At 40.6% G+C, this 19,607-nt stretch overlaps 1 protein-coding gene across 11 annotated transcripts in view; it reads right to left on the reverse strand.

Moving 5' to 3' along the window:
• The window catches only part of KLHL13 (kelch like family member 13), a 133,780-nt gene that overhangs the window by 45,867 nt on the left and 68,306 nt on the right, over window positions 1–19,607 (reverse strand). Inside the window, exons 3-4 of one of the 11 annotated variants that reach the window (XM_025190859.3) lie at window positions 15,749–15,793; window positions 15,141–15,253 (exon numbers count right to left, since the gene is read on the reverse strand). The exons of 7 other annotated variants lie outside the window; for them this stretch is intronic. In XM_025190859.3, the coding sequence (XP_025046644.1) occupies window positions 15,141–15,238 (98 nt within the window). In that variant the 5' untranslated portion in view covers window positions 15,239–15,253; window positions 15,749–15,793. Of the gene's footprint in view, window positions 1–14,976; window positions 15,104–15,140; window positions 15,254–15,748; window positions 15,844–19,607 lie in introns of those variants that run through there. 3 more of the 11 variants (XM_006135321.5, XM_014579634.4, XM_075941175.2) reach the window with 3 other exon arrangements.

Below are 19,607 nucleotides of genomic sequence, written 5' to 3' on the forward strand. Positions count from 1 at the left end.
TTTCACTGTCTTGCAGTATTCACTGTATATTTTCCAGTTACCTTGTCTGACTACATTTCAACTTCAACAGATTTTTCCTCCTTGCCATGGAAGTATCAAACAAAACCATTACAACAGCTGATTTTAGTTCAGAGACATTACACAGGAACTTATGGCTAACAGATTGTTACAGATTAGAGTAACACCTTTGCAACACTTGTATCATTTCCAGCGATTATTAAACTGAGTGAAATCTCTCATTACACATATTTGACAACCAGGCACGTCTATTCACTGTTGTCATTAACAATGGGTAGATGTAGGTTTTCGTTTTTTGCAGCAGAATGTACATTAAGTACTGAATAAAAGGTAACCAAATATCGAATTCCAAATTAATACAAAATAAATATGTCTAGAATAGACAACATTACTAAAGTCATTTTACTTACATTTATTAACGTGATTTACCATTAACTGAGTAATAATGAATGTAAATATGTTTATAGGTGCTTTATAGTAAGCACAGTAGATCACAATGAAGCTTACTTGCAAAGAATAAAGTTAATTCATGCTCTAATTAGTTCTATTGTGCTGATCAATAAGTCATTAAATAAAGAGTAAAGCAGAAGCATTTTAATCAGAGTAAGAGGGACTGGTAAAGCAGAGCTACATCAACTACAATAGCGTACCATGAGAATGCACAGCAAGCACACACACAAACATCGATGTTAACACTACTTTCGTCTGGAGAAAGCAGGGGGGACAATTTTCTGTAATAGCATTCTTTTGGCCCTCAAGCTGAGTTAGACATGCAATGAACACAACTGCCAGGCCAGACCAGACCAATAGTCCAGCTATTTCAGTAACCTGTCTCAGAGGCCAGTACACGAAAAGGTGTCAAAGGTAGGTAGTGATAGACTTGCCTCCCAGGCAAGTTTCTTCCTAACATAGTGGGGTAACTCAAGTGCTTTACATGTCTGCCAGCTATAGAATTTACACTAACAGTGCACATAACCTGTTCTGGAATATTTGCATGGTGACAGTTCCTTTGCTATCGTCCTTCATCAATTCCTTTGTCCAACAGCTCTTAAGGGTAGAGAAATCGCCTAATGTGCATTTTAAGCTTTTACCCAAATAGTCAGAGATGGAATTCAATCTTTGTTTAGGTAGCAGATACATCATAGATTCCTATTACCGCTTCCCTGAGTCTTCACTCATCTGTACTGTAGAGCCATTTTACTCTTCACATTTCTTGTCATCTAATCCTCGCATCTTCCGGTCTTTCCTACATACAGCAGCCTACCTGATAAAACTGTTACCCTTTCCTCCAGAATAAGAACTCAAATGTTTTGAACTGCAAAGTCTGTAAACAACCTTGTATAATATAGGATGACCTTGCACAAAGACAGCTAACTACAATATCCAAGGAAATCTATTTACATGAACAGCATTTTAATTTGAAAGGGCTAAAAAAAAAAAAAAAATCTCAGTTACAAGCATGAAGTAAAACCAGATTGATCATGAAATGCTTACTATATGCTAACAATTATTAAATTGTGTCAAAGTTTCAAAACATCTCTCTTTGGTAAAATAGAATATACCAGGCTAAAAATACCTCATTGTCTGGCATCCATGACAACCAAATATCTGGTCTGAAAAAACACTCCGCTACATATTGCTTACTGCACAGTCTGCTGGGCTAGTTAATCCTGTATATTGACTGACCAGCAAACCAGAGTTAAGAATGAAAATGCAAAAATTCACTTCCTCTCTAGTTTCTTAAAAAAAAAAAAAAAACACCCAGCAGATCCTATGCTCCTAAAGAGCAAAAGCTATTTTCTGGTACATAATTCCTAACTGTATATGTATTTAGAAGTGTGCATGAACAATTATGTAAGCATCCTCCTCCACCAAAGTACAGCATGTTGTCTAACACCTGATTTGTGTTAGGGCTGTCTTTTGCCACTCTTGTGAAAATATGCCCAGATTTGTTAAAATTATAAAGCCTCTGAAGATCTGTTAGCACGTGCTCAGTGACTTGTTAGAATTTGAAAGATAAATGCTCCCAGGATTTCATCTCTAGTGAGAACAGTCAGTTCCACATGTGCATGCACCACCTCTGGAGAGCAACCGAGCCAGAGTAAGGTTTTCCATGGCACTGAACCCCAGTACTGAGAGCAGGAAGACTGGAGTTTGACTAGCAGGGGTACTAGAGACAATGGCCTCATATGTTCAACAACCCTGAGACAGTATTCCCAGAGATCATCCACCTCTGCAGGCGGCCGGGCTCTGGGGGAAGAGACTTAAGTATCTCCAGAGATGGAGACATAAGAGCAGGTTAGATAGACATCTATCTGGGATGGTCTAGAGACGGTACTGGGTCCTGCCATAAGGGCAGGGGACAGGTATCGGTGAGCTCTCGAGGGCCCTTCCAGTTCTAGTGTTCTAGGATTCTATGTAATTAAATATCGTGTCATAAAGCATGTGGCACAAGGGGGGCAAAATAAGGTTACCAAAGCAAATTTAATTCTGGAATTTCTTAACCCAAGGGTAGGGATATTAAATTCAGATTAATTAACTAATCAAATCATTGATGGGCTTTCCATCCACTAGTCTATAAAGGGAGCCCTAGTGGGCTCTTGCAACAATTTAAAAGCAGAAGCGTCGCAAATGGAGACTGCTTCAGTCCCCACTTGAGCCGTTTCTGTTGTGCCTCTTCCTCCCCTGCGCCCTGTGGAGCCGGAGCTGGAGGGGAACCGGCTTTTAAGCCAGCTCCCTCCAGCATGGGCTCCTGCTCCCCCGCTCCTTGCTTCTTCTGACAGAAGCAGCAAGGCAGGGAGAAGCTACTAGCTGCATCCCTAGTTGACTATCCGATAAGTTTCTGACATCCCTAACCAAGGGTTTGACTTCGCAAATGTAATGTTCATTTAACCGTTTTAAAAAGCAGTATGTATAGCATTTGGAACTGCATCTCAGCATTCCCTTTCAATCGTGGCCTGACGAGTAAGCACATGCAACGCACAGTATGCCATTTAAAATTTGGTAGGAAGTACTGAGTTTTTTCTTGACTAGAGTTATCACTTATTGTCAAAATAACAGTAAAACCATCTCATTTTGCACTGCTCTCACTATGAAGTTGGATTTATTCTAATCCCATGCCAGCAAGACAACTATGAGAATGACTAATTTTGTGAATTTATACATTTAGGTAAACACATCCAATTTGTTTTAAATATTTTATGAAGTATGCTTCTTTTGACACAACACACAATTATTCAAAACCTTCTCCAGCACAATTTTCTCCACACCAGAACACATTTCCTGGGTTGTTTTTAAAAATACAATTCTTGATATAACATTAAAAATGTACCAAAGCAATACAGTCCAGATATTGATAACTTTGTGTAGCTCAGCAGCTTGTTTAAGGATTAACACCTTATTTTCATTGTCAAATTATTCTCCAATGAACCATGACTACACTTTTTCTGGTCACTGGTAAGTGGCATCTTCTGAAATTATTCTTGGCATGTGCCAGCACGTATGGTATTTATCAGCCAGCAAGGAGCTAAATTTCAATTTCATATTAAGATTGTTCTCTCATGATAAATCTTTACTTTCACAATCCAACCAAAACTCTGGTATATATGTGTGCAGCCAAGCATATGTTTAGCTAATGAAACTATTAACTTAATGAAGAAGTCGATTTAAATATAATGAAGCTTTCATGCATTATTAGAAAATACAGCAATGCTTGTCCTTACACTGCCAAAAGTGATTTTTAAATATTAAGCACCTTAACATCTTCCCATTAAGAATAGATGCTCTAACTTCTTGACTAGAGAAGTTAAAAATTCTCTAATAAATTAGCTGGCCATGTGAGAGCTGAGTAAGCTAAACAATGGCATGGCAGGACAGAAGAGAATATTTCATCATTCGGATGTTAGGGAATTTAATATTGCTGTAATAAGCCATACAGACTAATCTAGTTACATAACACATGGCTCTTCCCTTTAAAGATATACACGTGTGCTCTGTTCATCTGTATAATTTAAGGGAGCACTTTAACCAGGCAAAAAAAGTTAGATTATATGTATCAGTAATTGTTGTTCTTGTCCTCCAAAATAACAACGACCTGTCTTTTAATTAATATCACTCCTCCAGTTTTGTAACATACCTCCTATGTACCATTAAAACTGCAATTTAAAGTAGTCAGCACTGATTTGCTAATGCCTATTTTTAATGAATACTTATCAATCAGTACAAGAAATAAAGGCTTTGGTAGCAGAAATGCACGACTTCAGTGACGGCCCAGCTGAGGCCCATGTGTGTGGACCGCAAGACATTTCATTTACTGTTGTCCACATGCAGGGTTGCTAGATTCCGCTGGTTGACAGCCACATAGCTTTCTGCCCCCACTGATATTACTAAGAACATGCACATAAAGCAAGGACACATGAAGTGAGGTGCGTGCTGACTGCACACGACACTGACTGCAAAAGTAGTGCACCTCCTCTGCATCCAAAGTGCTGCTACAGTTTGATCGGCACACCCTGCCAATTCTAGAAACACAAGCAGTTAGCCAACTGCCCCATCTCAGGAGAAGCTTGGTTACAACCATCCTGCGGCCACTGAGATGGAGAGCCACTCGCTAGCCTGGACGAACTGTCACCATAGGAGTTGTTTTATCTGAGGTGGGGAAAGGGAATCTAATTTTATGGCATGGAAGAACACGGGCTCATCTTTAACGGATCAACCACAATATTTAGCCAACAAGCACTTGGAACTCACATCTTCTCTTAGCACACACAGGTGCTGACTCACAACAGGGTGCTCTACTCTGAATATTTCGTAGCAGAGAAAGGCACAGAGTTAAGATGCATGAAAGCATCCCACTGGCAGAGATCAGTGAAGTGACCTGTGATATTGACGAGGTACCCAAGGCATGCATTTCACCTTGGGATGCTTTTCGGAGAAGGAGTCCAGTCACACACACATTTGTGGGTGTCACACACCGAGTTCTGGCTGAACAATTAACAGGAAACGTTAACTTCTAGTAACAAATACAGAGGCTTTATAATCCTGACAACAGCGCACACAAGTTCCATCACTAGAAGCTGCATAATGGAGTCATTTGGACCCGTTAGTCACCAAGTTACCAATTTTTACCTTCTCCCTCATTATAGCCCTTGAGTGCTGTTCTCTTCAGCTGGGTCCCAGTGACCAGTAGCCTTCTGAATAGTTATTAGTTATCTCAAAGTCACAAACAGATGAATTCTAACGTCTTTGGGATGGAGTTAGGTGCCAAAAATCCCACTGATATTTGAATAGGATTTAGGGGCCTGCTTTTAAAGATCCCAGGTTTTTATTTTTTCCAAGTAGAAACTGCTTGTGGAACGTGTAAGGGTCACGAAACAGCCACGTATTTAAATGCTGTGTGCATCTCGATATGCCATTACTACAGCCTGGCATTAACCCCACACAAATGGAAAAAGGACAAAAATAAAATCCAGTTCTGTATTAAGTAATATTTCAACAGCCCAATTGTCCTACTCTTCACTGACCACAGTGATGGGCAACTTGTGGCCCACGGAGGAAGTGGGGGCCATCGGTATTGTGTGTAGCGCCCATGAGACAGTTGGTTTAGTGGAATTTGGCAGCCATGCCCATGGACTTCATCCATTCACAGAGTTTTTTCTTACTTGTGTATCACTTCAGTAATCCCAGAAAGGCAAGGGCACGTGAGGCGAGGTGCGTGCTGACCACACGCAACAGCGACTGACAACTTGTGTTCTCTCTGCAGCCAATCCCATTGCTGCTTGGGTTCAATCAGCACACCCTGCAAATTCTAGGTATCCAAGCGCAGTTAACAACTGCCCTGTCTTGGGAGGCCGACTTGCTTACAACAAGGCCACTCATGCGAACCATTCACTAGCCTAGGATGTCCCTCACTGCTCTACCTCCACCTCCTGACAAGGGGTATTGCTCTTACCCAGTCAAGGCAGACACATAGAGATAACCAGGCAGCATCAATCAGAGTAGCACCTTCTGCTGACACTACCATGGGGAAAGGGTCTCTCTTCCTAAGGCTCCAGAAAAGAAGGGCATGAAAGAACAGAGGCTGGAGTTAAAAAAAATCCCTCACCTGCTATAGAAGGGTGGCCAATCAGAAGCCACAAAGATATAAAGGAGGAGAAAGCAGCACTTGCAGTTGGGCAGGGACTCTTACTACCTCTCAAAACCTAGCAGAGCAGAGAAGTCTTCCGAGTGACCCATCTCCTCCTCTGCCTGCTATGTACCAGGTAGACCAAACACCCCCCCACTCACCTGTTACTAGCGCTCTTTGGGATGCATGCCTATAATGGAATGGACATGAGCAGCGTATGGGTCGGCATGCACTGCCAGAGACCCTTGTCTTAGTGGTACCTGTAGGGCTAGCTGCAAAACCCCCTGGAGGGCCACGCTCATGCTGCAGTACATCAAGCGTCACCAGCCCTGCACCCCTTGGTTCCTTCTTGATGACAACTCAGAGAAGAGTAGAAAAGCGGGTAATGGAGTGGGCACGAGGAACATCTCACACAGGCTACATCGATACTACGAGTTTTCTAGGCAAAAAATATGCTAACGGACTCATTTGCACAAGTCGTAATCTCATTTGCATATTTTCTGCCAATCCGTTCTTGTGCATTTTCTCTTTGCGCAAAAATCCTTTTCCGTAAGATCCTTATGCCCCCAAAAAGGAGGTTTACCAATCTTGCAGAAAAAGGGGTTTTTGCGCAAAAAGAAAACATTCATACTGCTTGTTTTTGCGCAAAAACCCTAGCGAAAAAACGAATCAGCAGAAAATATGTAAATGAGATTGTGACTCATGCTAATGAGTCCCTCGTTAGCATATTTTTTGCCAAGAAAACTCAGTGTAGACATAGCCACAATGGCTACAAAAAGGCGAGTAACCTCGAACATTTGCTCACATTGACTCTAGGGATGTTAAATATAGGTTAAATCAATAGTCCATTAACCTCATGAATTCTTATCAGTTACTTAACTACTCTAAAGACCCAGGGGGCGGGGCCAGCAGCCAGTGTGCTCCAGTCCCACCCCCGAGGAAACCCTTGCCACTCCGCACTGATGCCTCTATCAGAGGCAGCAGCATGGGGTGCCACGTGGGAGCTGGTCTGCAAGGGAGCCAGTTTAAAAACCAGCTCTCCTCGTGGACTGCCTGCCTGTCTGATACAGAGGTAGCAGCATGGGGTGGAAGTAGACCCTGTACAGGGTCAGGGGGAGGTCTGAGTTTCAACTCATTCTGTGTCCAGGAGCTGAGCCAGGCTGCCTGCCCACCTGGCTCCTAATGCACTTTAAATGCAGAGCTGCAGTGGGGGTAGGTCCTGGACTTGGTGCAAGCCGGGACTGAGCCAGGCTGCTGGCCAGCCTGCTAATAAATTTACTGGCAATGGGGGGAGGGGGGGAGAGGAGAAAATCCATGTAGTCTATAGCATTGACTTATAAGTTTTTGCTTATTGGTTAATCAGTTAATCGACTACACTATTACATCCCTAGTTGACTGTAGGTGACTCAAAACAAATCCTAGAACATGGGCTCAAAGTTCAGCCTTGCAGTCTGGAACACTGATCTGCTGAAACCAGCATCAGCCTGAGCCTGCTGGATCAGCGCACAGTACGAGGCAAACGTGTGGACAAATTACCAGGTAGCAGTGTGGCAAATTTCCAAGATCGAGTCAAGCTAAAGGAAGAAAGCTGCCAAAGAGGGCTGTGCCCTCATGGAGTGAGCCATCACAATCACTGGGGGGCACCTTTGCCAGCTCATAACAGCAGGACACAGTCTGTGATCCAAGAGAAGATCCTCTAGGTGCACAACACTGGACAACTCTTCCGCTGGTCTGTGTCACTAACTGCACAAACTTTTGTAACAGCTTTGTCTTCTATGTAGAAAGCCAGAGCCCACCAACATTCTCTGTGTGCAACCTCTGCTCTTCATATGTCAAATGAGGGGTCGGGCAAAGGACTGACTTTTATGGAACTGGGAGACAACCTTGGGCAGAAAGGTCCAGCTGCATCTGGATCACGTCCTTCCAGAAGAGCATATATGGGGGCCCTGATGTGAGTACCTGATCTCATACAAGCTATGGGTCAGAGTGATAGCAACCAAAAAGGAGACCCTCTGGGACAGAAGCAGAAGAGAGCAGGATACCAAGGGTTAAAAGGGGCCCTCATACACCCAGAGAGAACAAGGTTCAGGTCCCAAGGTGGGATCGGGTCATGGACATGAGGGTAAAGTTGCACTGGACCTTTCAGACACCATGTTGTTATGGGAGGGCCAAAGATGGACATGCCCTGAAACAAAGGTGGAAAATCAAAATGGCCACCAGATGTACCTTGACTGAACACAGCAACCGGCTTTCAAGCTTCAGTTGCGCAAATAGTCCAAGACATCCTGCAGGGGGGCCTCTTTCACCTGCACACAATGATTCAAGGCCCAACGTGTCGCTAGCCCTGGTGGAATGCTCCCTGCTGCTCACTAGTGGAACACTGCCACTCTGCCCGGTTTCTGTGCGGCTGAGCAGGGAAGTCACGTGCAGTACCGCCAGATGCGGCAGATTCCCATGATCCTGGGAGAGCAGAGGCTGTGATAGATCGGGGATTGTAAATGCTCTGCTTGCTTTGTGATGTGCCATGCAACTCCTCATTCAGCACAAGTGCAATACTCCGGGGGAGCCACAGCCTGCCCTATGGGTACTGCTAAGTCAAAAGTCTGACAGCCATGCACACAGGTGCATGCACGCCTATAATGGAATCGACATGAGCAAGCACTCAAAGACGAATACAGGAGGCCCCCAACTTGCAATGCAATCGGTTCCAGGGGAAGTGTTGCAAGTTGGGGGCATCGTAACTCGAACCCTCATTTACGATAGGCACTGTGCGTCATCGTAAATGCGGGCCAAGGATGTAAGTCGGGGGTTTTCAGCCCCTTCTGCACTTACACAAATGGTTGTTAGTGCGAGGGTTGGAACTCGAGCAGTCGCATCTCCGGGGCCTTCTGTAGTTCCTTTTGGGTTTTAGAGATGAGAACCAGAAAACTGTTCCAAACACCACTATCACTTCCAGAAAACACTATTAATTCACTCAGTTTTGTCAGGTCGATACAAAGACAGAGATACTAGAGATAGCAAATATGTCCAAGAATCCTTTAAATGGGTAATAACTGCAGAATTGGAATGAACTTTAGATGTCCCAGTTGTTGGTGTGTGGTGACTGCTTCTTACACCATGGAATGCTCAGCTGTGCACTAACCTTCATGGCTCCTTTCCACTTTCTTGGCGGTGATTATCCTATTGAGAGGGAAAGGGAAGACATCCAACTCTACTAAAACTTCCATAAAAGACCTGGAGAACTGAGTTGTAAATATGCTATGAAAACCCACAACTGACTGGAAAAATAAGTGCAGTGTAATCTTTATATTTTAGCTACTGGAGTAATTCAAAAGAAGTAGATTTTTTTTTAAAGTGGCTTACAAAGAAAGGAAACAAAGAAAGGAACAGCGAGGAGATATAAAAACAAATAGTAGTTAAATATTAGTACCACAGAGAAGGCTCTAGTCTCCTCTCTGTTAAGTCTAGGTACAGGACTGCCCATTGAAGGGAACTACAACTCCCAGAACATCTCTCCCTGATAATTCCATTCTATGTTTAGAGGGCAGCTGTAGTATCTTGGATACAACCCTGAAGCAAGGACTAGCAAACTCTGACTCCTTAATAGACATCTTTGGAGTGTTTTACAATAGTCACTCCAGTCCACATAGTACAATATTACTGTTTACAGATTTCAAGGAAATGGGACTCTAACCCATGCAAAATGGCAAGAAGAGCAAGTGATTTTCACTTACAATTTTTGAAGATATACACATATTCTGGGTATCAGTTCATCCCAATGTCCCCTATGGCACAAGGAGAGACTTAACAGGAGAAAACAAGAAAACATGCTGTATCACCACCTGAAAGCTAACCCTGAATTGCTCTTGGGGATTAGCACTGCTTCTGCTTTTCTACATGGTAAATAATACTCACAGCAATTTGACTCCATCAAACAAAAAGAGTGACTCACAATAACTGCTATTTTGTACATCATTTTATGGCAAAGTATTCACAGAATCACAAAGTAGCTTGTCTCAGAGGGGTAGCTGTATAAGTCTGTATCCGCAAAAACAAGGGCTGTGTCTACACTGGCATGAATTTCCGGAAATGCTTAAAACGCAATACTATTCCGTTTTCAGTTTTTCCGGAAAAGGAGCGTCTACATTGGCAGGCTGCTTTTCCGGAAAAGTCCTTTTTCCGGAAAAGCGTCTGTGGCCAATGTAGATGTGCTTTTCTGGAAAAGAGCCCCGATCGCCATTTTCGCGATTGGGGCTTTTTTCCGGAAAAGACTACTGGGCTGTCTATACTGGCCCTTTTCCGGAACAGTGTTCCGGAATAAGGACTTATTCCCGAGTGGGAGCAGAATAGTTTTTCTGGAATAGCAGCTGATTTTGTACAGTAGAGCATCGTTGCTTTTCCGGAAATTCAAGGGCCAGTGTAGACAGCTCGCAGCTTATTCCGGAAAAGCGGCTGATTTTCTGGAATAAGTGGCCCAGTGTAGACACAGCCAAGGTGTCCCGTGGCCCCTTAAAGAGTAACAGATTTATTTGGCCAAAAGCTTTTGTGGATTAAAGACCACTGAGATGTATGACCAATTCTGTTACTCTTTAAGGTGCCACAGGACCCCATGTTTTTAGATTGGCTTATTTATTGGTAGCATTAGCAACCTAGCTATCAATGGCAAATTGAAAATTGATTCTTTTAAGTTAAAGAAACCCACAACAAATGTATAAAACTAGAAAGCATCACATTCAACAATTAAACATTTTGCATTGGTCCTTTTAAAAAATATTAAATTTTTCAACGGGGCATTATTTTCAAAGAAACAAGTTGCAACTCTTCTGGTTAAAATTATATATATTACACACATACATATATATATATATATATATATATACACACACACACACACACACACACACACACACACACACACACACACACACACACACACACAGATGTTCTGCATTTCACGTAAGTGATGCATAACCCAAGAAATATGCAGCTAGTTAGGCCGCTTAGTTTACAACACTGATACAAAAGCTTCAGGGGGTAGCCAAGTTTGTTGTTTTAAATTTATCCTATACAGACTAATAGTCTATAAAGCACTACCAGACTAACAAAACACGTAGATGGTATCATGAAAAGTGGGCTGTGCCCATGAAAGCTTATAATGCTATCTACATGTTGTTAGTCTATAAAGTGTTACCAAACTATTATTTGTTCTTTAAGTTTAACATTGATACAGTACATATTACAAGACACTGCCTTTGGGGTGGTACGATCAAACAAGCAATAAATTGTTCCTACCCTTCCTCCAGGATAGTGTTGCCATACTGAATTTTTCAATGTACTTAATCCATTTTCGTTTAAATATTTTTACTGTGCTTCGATGCATATCTACAACATATGCACTTTTTGCAAGACACACCACAGTCCCAACTTTGCCTACCTGTTTCCTAGTGGACTCCTACTGGTAAACTGCACACATCCCCAGACTAATATTAATTGATGAGTGCTGCCCACAGCAGTACATATAACAATTGAAATATGAATGTACATTCTTGCCAATGAAAATACTTACTTGTTTCAACAGCTTGAACTCTCAGATTTTACAACAGAAATCTGTAATATTCACTTTGGAGCTAAGACAGGAAGATTAGAGGGATGGAAGTAAAAAGTTTTTTATAACACGCTCTCTGCATATTTATAATGTGTGTATTTATAAAGAAAAGTTGCATGATACTTAAAAATATATCTTATAGGCCAACACTCCAGCTCTCATCTCACCCAACCATAACCAGAATATGTTCTTGCCAGACCATATAAAAAGCTGAAACTATTTTGGACCAATTCAAAACAATGCTCACAGGTTTCACTCACCTCTTCGCCCAAGGGAATTCTGCCCTGCTCTCTACAGTTTTAAATTGGTACCCCCTTGCAGTTCCAATGTGATTCAGAAGTGTTTATGTAAATCTTTGCGCTATTGTGCTTTAACAAATGGCACAAGAAACTCCCTTTAAGGTCACAGTTATCACTAATCAGCAGGTAGGGGGAGTTAAAACTGTGCTGCTCTCTCTCTTCCCCCCCCCCTTCTCAACAAAGGGTAATCGCACCTCTGAAACCATCTGAGGGCCAGTCAGAACACCAGTCTCTCTGAAAAGCCCAGAGTTCTATAGTCTACCATGAAATCAGCGTAAGTGAAAAACCAACAGCTTGTTCCACACATCCACGATATACAGATCTTTTCCGGCAGAGGGCTTCCTTTTAAAATTGATCTCTAAAGAATTCTTTTTTTAGCCCTTCAACTAGTAGCAAACTTTATGTAAGACAATATTCTGTAAACTGACTCAGATGCAGAGCTTACAGGGCCATACCAGGAAACAAATATTTAACAATGATACTTTGTGCCTAACAATACAATTTTCATCAAAGAAGCTCAGAATGCCCTCAGACTCACTATTTAGCTACAGGATGGACCAAGTGTAGTAAACCCATTTTATGTACATGGAAACTGAGGTAATCTTTTACACCTCAAGTAGCAGGACCAAGAATAAAAACGTAGGTATCCTGACTCCTACTCTTGTGCCTGAGTGACTAGTGGTTAGAACAGCAACTAGGATTCAGTATTTAAAGCTCAGCCTAACTGTTCTAGAACACCTAGAGTATGAGGAACAGCACCTCAACAAGCAGAGACAAACAAACCACTAATTTCATAAACATATTGGCTATAGTATAAACAAGTTGTTACTTCACTATTTAGAAGACAGAATTCATCTTCATTCCTGTCACTCATTTTCTAATACTAAGCATATATTCTAGACTATCCAAAGTACTAAGAAACGTAGCAACACAACAGTCATTCCTTAGTTCAGTTGTGGTTTTGTTTTCTTAAACACGTACACAAAAGTACTGCATGTGGAAGAGAAAAAAAAGGCATGTATGGAGACATACATATCAAACATTTAAAAATATTATAATCTTTGCAATGAAGTGTAAGTGGCTATTATCTATTTCTCTCTCAAAACTAGCTCACAAGGCTATTTTTAGCTTCTCATACATTTTCTAATCAAACTGGATCCATTTTGTAATTCCTCTCATTTAATATGTATGTATAACATATGTATAACTTCAGTATTACATTTAAATCCAACTAGGATTGTGTGTATCAATGAAGAAATATGTCTGCTTAGACACTAATCAGAGCCTACTGTAGCACTAATTTTTTAATTAAAACAGCTGTTCATGTATTTCACATGCTGCAGATGTACCTAACATAAGAGAGTTAATATGTGATCACTGAACTGCTCCACATACATTGAATACATCAATCTACAATCAACGCCACATCCAATAGAAAGATGTTGGAGCACACAGAAGTCAAAAAGGTAACAATTTAGAGGTGCTGAATAAAATAAACCACATCTCAGTATGGCTGTGAACAGACAAGAATGGAATAGAGCATTTTCTTTTAAATCTTAACTTTATTAAAACCTGTTATTTTAAAATTCCACAAAAACATATCAGCCTCAAGTCATTATTTTCCCAAAAGAGATTCAAAGGCCTCAAACTCTTCTCTGACATACTACTATTTTTATATTTGACCTTGTCTTATATTTTGCCACATACATTTATATTTAGTAGCAACACCGTGATACTTTCTGGGAGCTAACAAACTGCTTAGTTAAGAGAATGATTTGCATTTTCTTTGTGAAAACTAAATTTAAATAAAAGGCATACATCACAGAATACTAGAACTAGAAAGGTCCTCAAGAGGTCATCAAGTCCACTCTCCTGTCCTCACTAACATACTATATGTTAGCATATCACATCTGAGAATATTAGCTTCTTAAGCATGCACTTTTACACAACTAAAAACAATAGGGACTATGCACAAGGTGCCTTATCTTGATTTAATCCTACTGACAAATTATTATTGATGTCTCAACAGAAAAATATATAAGGAACCCATAAGCATCTACATGTAATAGTGTGTCCTCATAAGAAACGCAGCAAAAACGAAGTACATCAAGGTTGAGTAGTGACATCCATTATTTTACACACGTTTAAGTTACAAAGCATTACTAATGTAGTTGTCATACTAAGGAACACTGCTAAAAGTAACTTTATTCCATTAATCTATCATATGCCATATGTTGTGTGCAATATCAAATGTACTCAAGTCGCTTGTTTCTAAAAGTCTTCCTGATTTAAAGAAAAATGCCATAAGAGGAAAAACTCTGCAGTCAATCAGGATTTAGCTTTATTTCACATTGCAGAAGGAAAACAAGCCACCTGTATACACTAATACAAACTTACATCAATTACCAGAAGCTAAAGTATAACCATTTCTAAGATTTGCCAAGATAAAATGTACATTGCTGATTTTTATGTATTTATTAAAACACATGAACATCTATCTGGAACTTACTGTGAGTAGACAAACCGCATAAATGCATACATATTTACATCAAGAATTATACAAAATAAATGTTTTAACAATTCACATTTTAAAAACTGAATTAAGTTCTTAGAGTATGACTATAGAGGATAAAAGCAAGGCTAAATTAAGATGTACCATCCCAAACTAAAATACACACAGAGGTGCACAACAATGTAGCAGGTGATTCTATATTCAATGTCTAGGTAACAATCAGGGAATTATTTATTTTTAGAACATACGCCACAAATAAAACCCTGCCTAGATGCTTAGACGGACTGATCTGAGATCTGAATTACAAATGAGTGATAACTTCAACTTCACAAATTACAATTTTAAAATACTGATAAATATGATTAAATCTTCACAATTTCTCTGCATTTCAACAAAGGAAAGACTTGACAACACCTACCATGAAAAAACAAGAAGGGTACATTGGAGATTGGATAAATAGAAAGAAAAGAATAAGGCAAAATTCTGAGTGCCAATGTCATTAAATATAAAACAGGGTATTTTGCCACATGGCAGTCTCATGAAAGAAATCCCACCTTATGTACCCTCATTTCTCTCACTTACATGTATGCTGGAGAAAGTGGCGATGACCTGGATGTTTTAAGCACAGGAACTGGGAATTTCCAGATAGCAGGAGAGCTCGTTTTCCATTTCAATGGCATGTTGTCACCACGGTACTACAATAACAGTAAACAGCGTTTCCATAACAGACTACCAACTAGGACTTCCATTCCACACACTACTGACAGCAGTGGCTGCTGCTAAGAACAAGCAAGCGATTCTGCCAATGCCCTTAAACCGATGCTTCCAATCTGTAAAATAGGGCTGTGAGGCATCTCCTTTTAAATCCTGCTGTCCCCTAAAGCAACGATGATGATTCTATCATTCTAACTCAACAATAGTGCCACCTCGTTAGGGAAGCATTGACTGCAGTATATGTTTAAAAAAAAAAAAAAAGACTGCACTGTACAAACCAGCACAATGCAGCTTTATTTAATTAAACCAGCTAAGATTTTTTTTAAAGGCTATTGTAAGGCTATTGTTCTACCTTAACAGGGACACTGCAGTACTGTGCTTGCAGCTCTGTGCTTCATTCTGTTCCTAGTAACCTGATTTCTGACCAATGGTAGCAGGAAAAAAAATGGGTTTCATATGAAAACGAAACAACATACCTACTCAGAATACACTTGTCATCCCCTGAACATTCTTCTTTTGAGCTGCAACAATACAAATGGGATAGGAATCTCAGCATAGCCTTAGGCCACGGCTAATAGAGATCAGTGACTAAATTCAGCAGCCTGTTTTCCTCTTGTGCAATCCCTGGCCAGACAATACAAAAATGCCATTATAGAAAAAGCCCATTGCAAAAACTCCAGTCTTTCTAATCCATAGTTAGGGAGGCAAAAGGGAAGAATAAACAAATTGCTGCAGATTTCTGCATGCTCTTCTAATAGCTTCTGATTCAGGTTGCTCTCCTTTTCCTAGTCTTATTTCCAAGGAGGATGAGCAAAATCTCATGCATTTTACAACATGCTGTGGGAACACGAATACCACTCTGTCTTCTGCAGTAGAGAAGCAGAGAAGAGCATGCTGTTAATAGCAGTCTTTGTGGGGATGCTATCAACAGTAATTCAGTTCCCCCCTCCGCCCTTCCCCCCCCTCCCCCACCGCTCTCAAATTGCCTGAAATACTAACGAAGCAGCCGGTCATGCAGGTGTCCATCAGGGACCACTCTGCAGCTTTGTGGTCTGTTTGGTGCCCTCCAGGGGCTAATGACCGACAGGGATGCTTAAAAGGTATGCTGCTAAAAACAGACACTGAGGCACTCTATGGAAATTATTGTGCATTAAGGAGTTTACATATCTAGAAAAAGCACAAAACCAAGAAATATCTTATTTCACTGAATTCATTGTTTAAGAACCTATATGACAGGTCTCATACGAAGAGAGATAAAGAGACAGACTTTTCAGTTTTGAAAAGAGGAAATGAAGGGGGGAATATTATAAAGGCCTGTAAAATCATGGCTAGCATGGGAAAAGTGAAGGAAAAGTTATTTACTTGTTCCAATAAAATAAGAACTAGGGGGTCACCAAATGAAATTAATTAGTAGCAGATTTTAACCAAACAAAGGAAGCTTTTCTTTACACAGTGCGCAGTCAACCTGTGGAACTCCTTGCCTGAGGATGTTGTGAAGACCAGGACTTTAACAGGGTTCAAAGAAGAGCTAGATAAATGCATGGAGGTTAGGTCCATCAACGGCTATTAGCAAGGATGGGTAGGAATGGTGTACCTGGTCTCTTTCTGTCAGAGGCTGGGAATGGATGACAGGAGAGGGATCATTTGAGGATTCCCTGTTCTGGTCACTCCCTCTAAGGCACCTAGCATTGGCCACTGTCGGCAGACAGGATATTGGGCTAGATGGGCCTTTGTTCTGACCCAGTGTGGCCATTCTTATGATACTTATCACATCACACCTTATTTAAAACAATGTTGGTGCATTGGCAGGGTACACTCAACCAATAGGTTTAGAATACCGTCTGTAGAGACTTCAAGAGTCTCTTCTACATGTGGCATCATTCTATTATGCCAAACTAGTTATTCTAGATATCAGCATGGCTTGATTCTGTCCTACCACAGTAACAACCTCTTCAAATTATAATTGGAAAAGTAGAAACAGTGATAGTGTGTCATTTATCATCACTATTTCTACCAACTTCGTGTAAATTTATTTCTCACACACATTCTAACTGTGCCTAGAAGCCCAACTGAAAAGGAGCTGTTAAAGATTTGTAATGGATGTGTTACTGCTCTGAGAATTCGTTCTGAACTAAACACTTAGCACTGCGTGCCTTTACAAGTTCCCCCCAAAATGGCAGTGAGCCGCTTCTAGTGTCATAGCATCAACCCATGACACATCCTAAGCAGTTTTGGGAGTTAATTTCATTATTCTAACTCAAAAACAGTTTGCATTTACTCAGCAAGCAATTAAGGAGCTAGCCTCTTAGTATAGTGAAAAAAACAACTAGTGACAGTTAAACTGGCAAAGAAGAATGTTATACAGAGGTACTCACTGACGATGGAAATATGAGATTTATGTTCTGTAATCAAATAGAAAAAAAGTCAAGTGTTGTAAGCTACAAGGATCCATTTTTAGCTTATTGGAGTCTGTCAAATTAGACAAGCGCAACAATAGGTCCTTTTTTTTTTTTAAGGCTAAAGTTACGTAGTTACATGCACACGGAAACACTTGCCAGCAAAGCACAGAAAAGACTGATTTGCATACATACAACTAGACAGATTAGATCTTGTCCTACCTAATTCCATGTTTTATTCTTTTAAAACAGGAAAAAAATCATTGGATTTTGCTAACTCACAATCATATGGAAGAAACTAGACTTATTAAAAATGTAGTGCAAGAATAATGTGAATTAACCTATAAAGCCTTAACACAAGACAACATTCTCAAGTCCCATCACTGTCTGAATGTAGAAAAATTTTGCTATTCCTGTAATTTCTAAAGACAAGAGGACTAAAGATTTTCTGATTGTAGATGAATAGAAGATAGTAAAAGTCAATAAACAGGCTTTTAAAAAACTAAAAAAGGCCTGAAGATGTCATGTGTCCCACTTTGGCTTAGACAGTATAAATGTACACATAAGCAATTCAGCCAGTTCCTTGTACCAGAACTAATGTTTGCAATTACAGTGGCTGTGATTAATCCAACCTATTGCCAGAGAGCAAGAATCTATTCGTCATCTATCAGCTTACCCCTCAGAGATAAGCCACTGAACAGAACCATCTAAGAACCTGTTTAACTATACTGGGATGCACCTCGGCCCACACATTTTTCTACTTGACAATACCCCACACCTTCAATAAGCTCCAAATTCAAACGTGCCGGAGACCAGGAGTAGCACTATGATACTGCACAGACGACTTACCTGCAGAGTAACGGGAATTATTCCTAGGGAGGTACTGAGAATAATCATACTGGCCCCAAACTGGAGCTCTGCTCTTCTGATCAGAGAGATCAGAGACCCATAATCACTACATAGAAAACTGAAAAACATTTTGAGAGTCTGTTCCGGCCTCTTGCACCAGCATTTGTTCTCAAGATTTCATCTACATCTGCTGCTTATGCCTCACTTACAGCTATGTTCTATTTATGAGCTCAATCACTTAAGCACCTTGTGCTATATTCAAATATTAACTAGGGAAGAAAGAAGTAAACAGTGCCTCAAACCCATTTTCATAACAATAGCCACAAGATAACTTTGGGAAAAGAAACTGGACTCTACCAACAATTACTACCAGAAGATAAACCTCTGCAATAAGCCATTCAGTGCGCATCTACACAGCACCCCGAACTCGAAAGAAGATCAACCATTTATGCTATTCAAATTGCATCTCTCATTTTAAAGCTATTTTGAAATAGCTTATTTTGAAATCTGGCACATCTACAAAGCGCTCAACTTCAAAATAACATTCTATTTTGAGCCATCCCTTATCCACCATATGATGAGATATACCAGGATGGCAAAATAGTGTGCCTGTTATTTTGAAAAATATTGTGTAGACGTGGGGTAGCTATTTCAGGATATTGGAGGCATAACACAGTGTAGACATGCCCTGTGACATGGAAAGTGGCCAAATACATACCATACCCCACAAGCAGCATATACACCAGGTGAAAACACATAATGGGCATAATCATAAGCGGTCATTCTATGGAGGATCAAACTACAGATTAGTTATTGGTGAACTAGACATACTTTCCTTAAACATGCCTATCATTAGAGGAGATATGAGAAGATGGCACAATTAAAACAAAAGCACACATGTAAGTGGATTGTTGGACTCTCATGGCCTCTCTAGGAGTCGGGCAACAGTCAATGTATGAATGCTAGTCACAAATTAATGACATTTTTTCTATAAGAATATAAGAATGGCCGTACTGGGTCAGACTCAAGGTCCATCTAGCCTAGTAGCCTGTCTGCCGACAGTGGCCAGCACCAGGTGCCCCAGAGACTT

This window comes from Pelodiscus sinensis, chromosome 13 (genome assembly GCF_052426305.1).
Source record: "Pelodiscus sinensis isolate ZL-2025 chromosome 13, ASM5242630v1, whole genome shotgun sequence".
NCBI classification, from domain to species: domain Eukaryota; kingdom Metazoa; phylum Chordata; order Testudines; family Trionychidae; genus Pelodiscus; species Pelodiscus sinensis.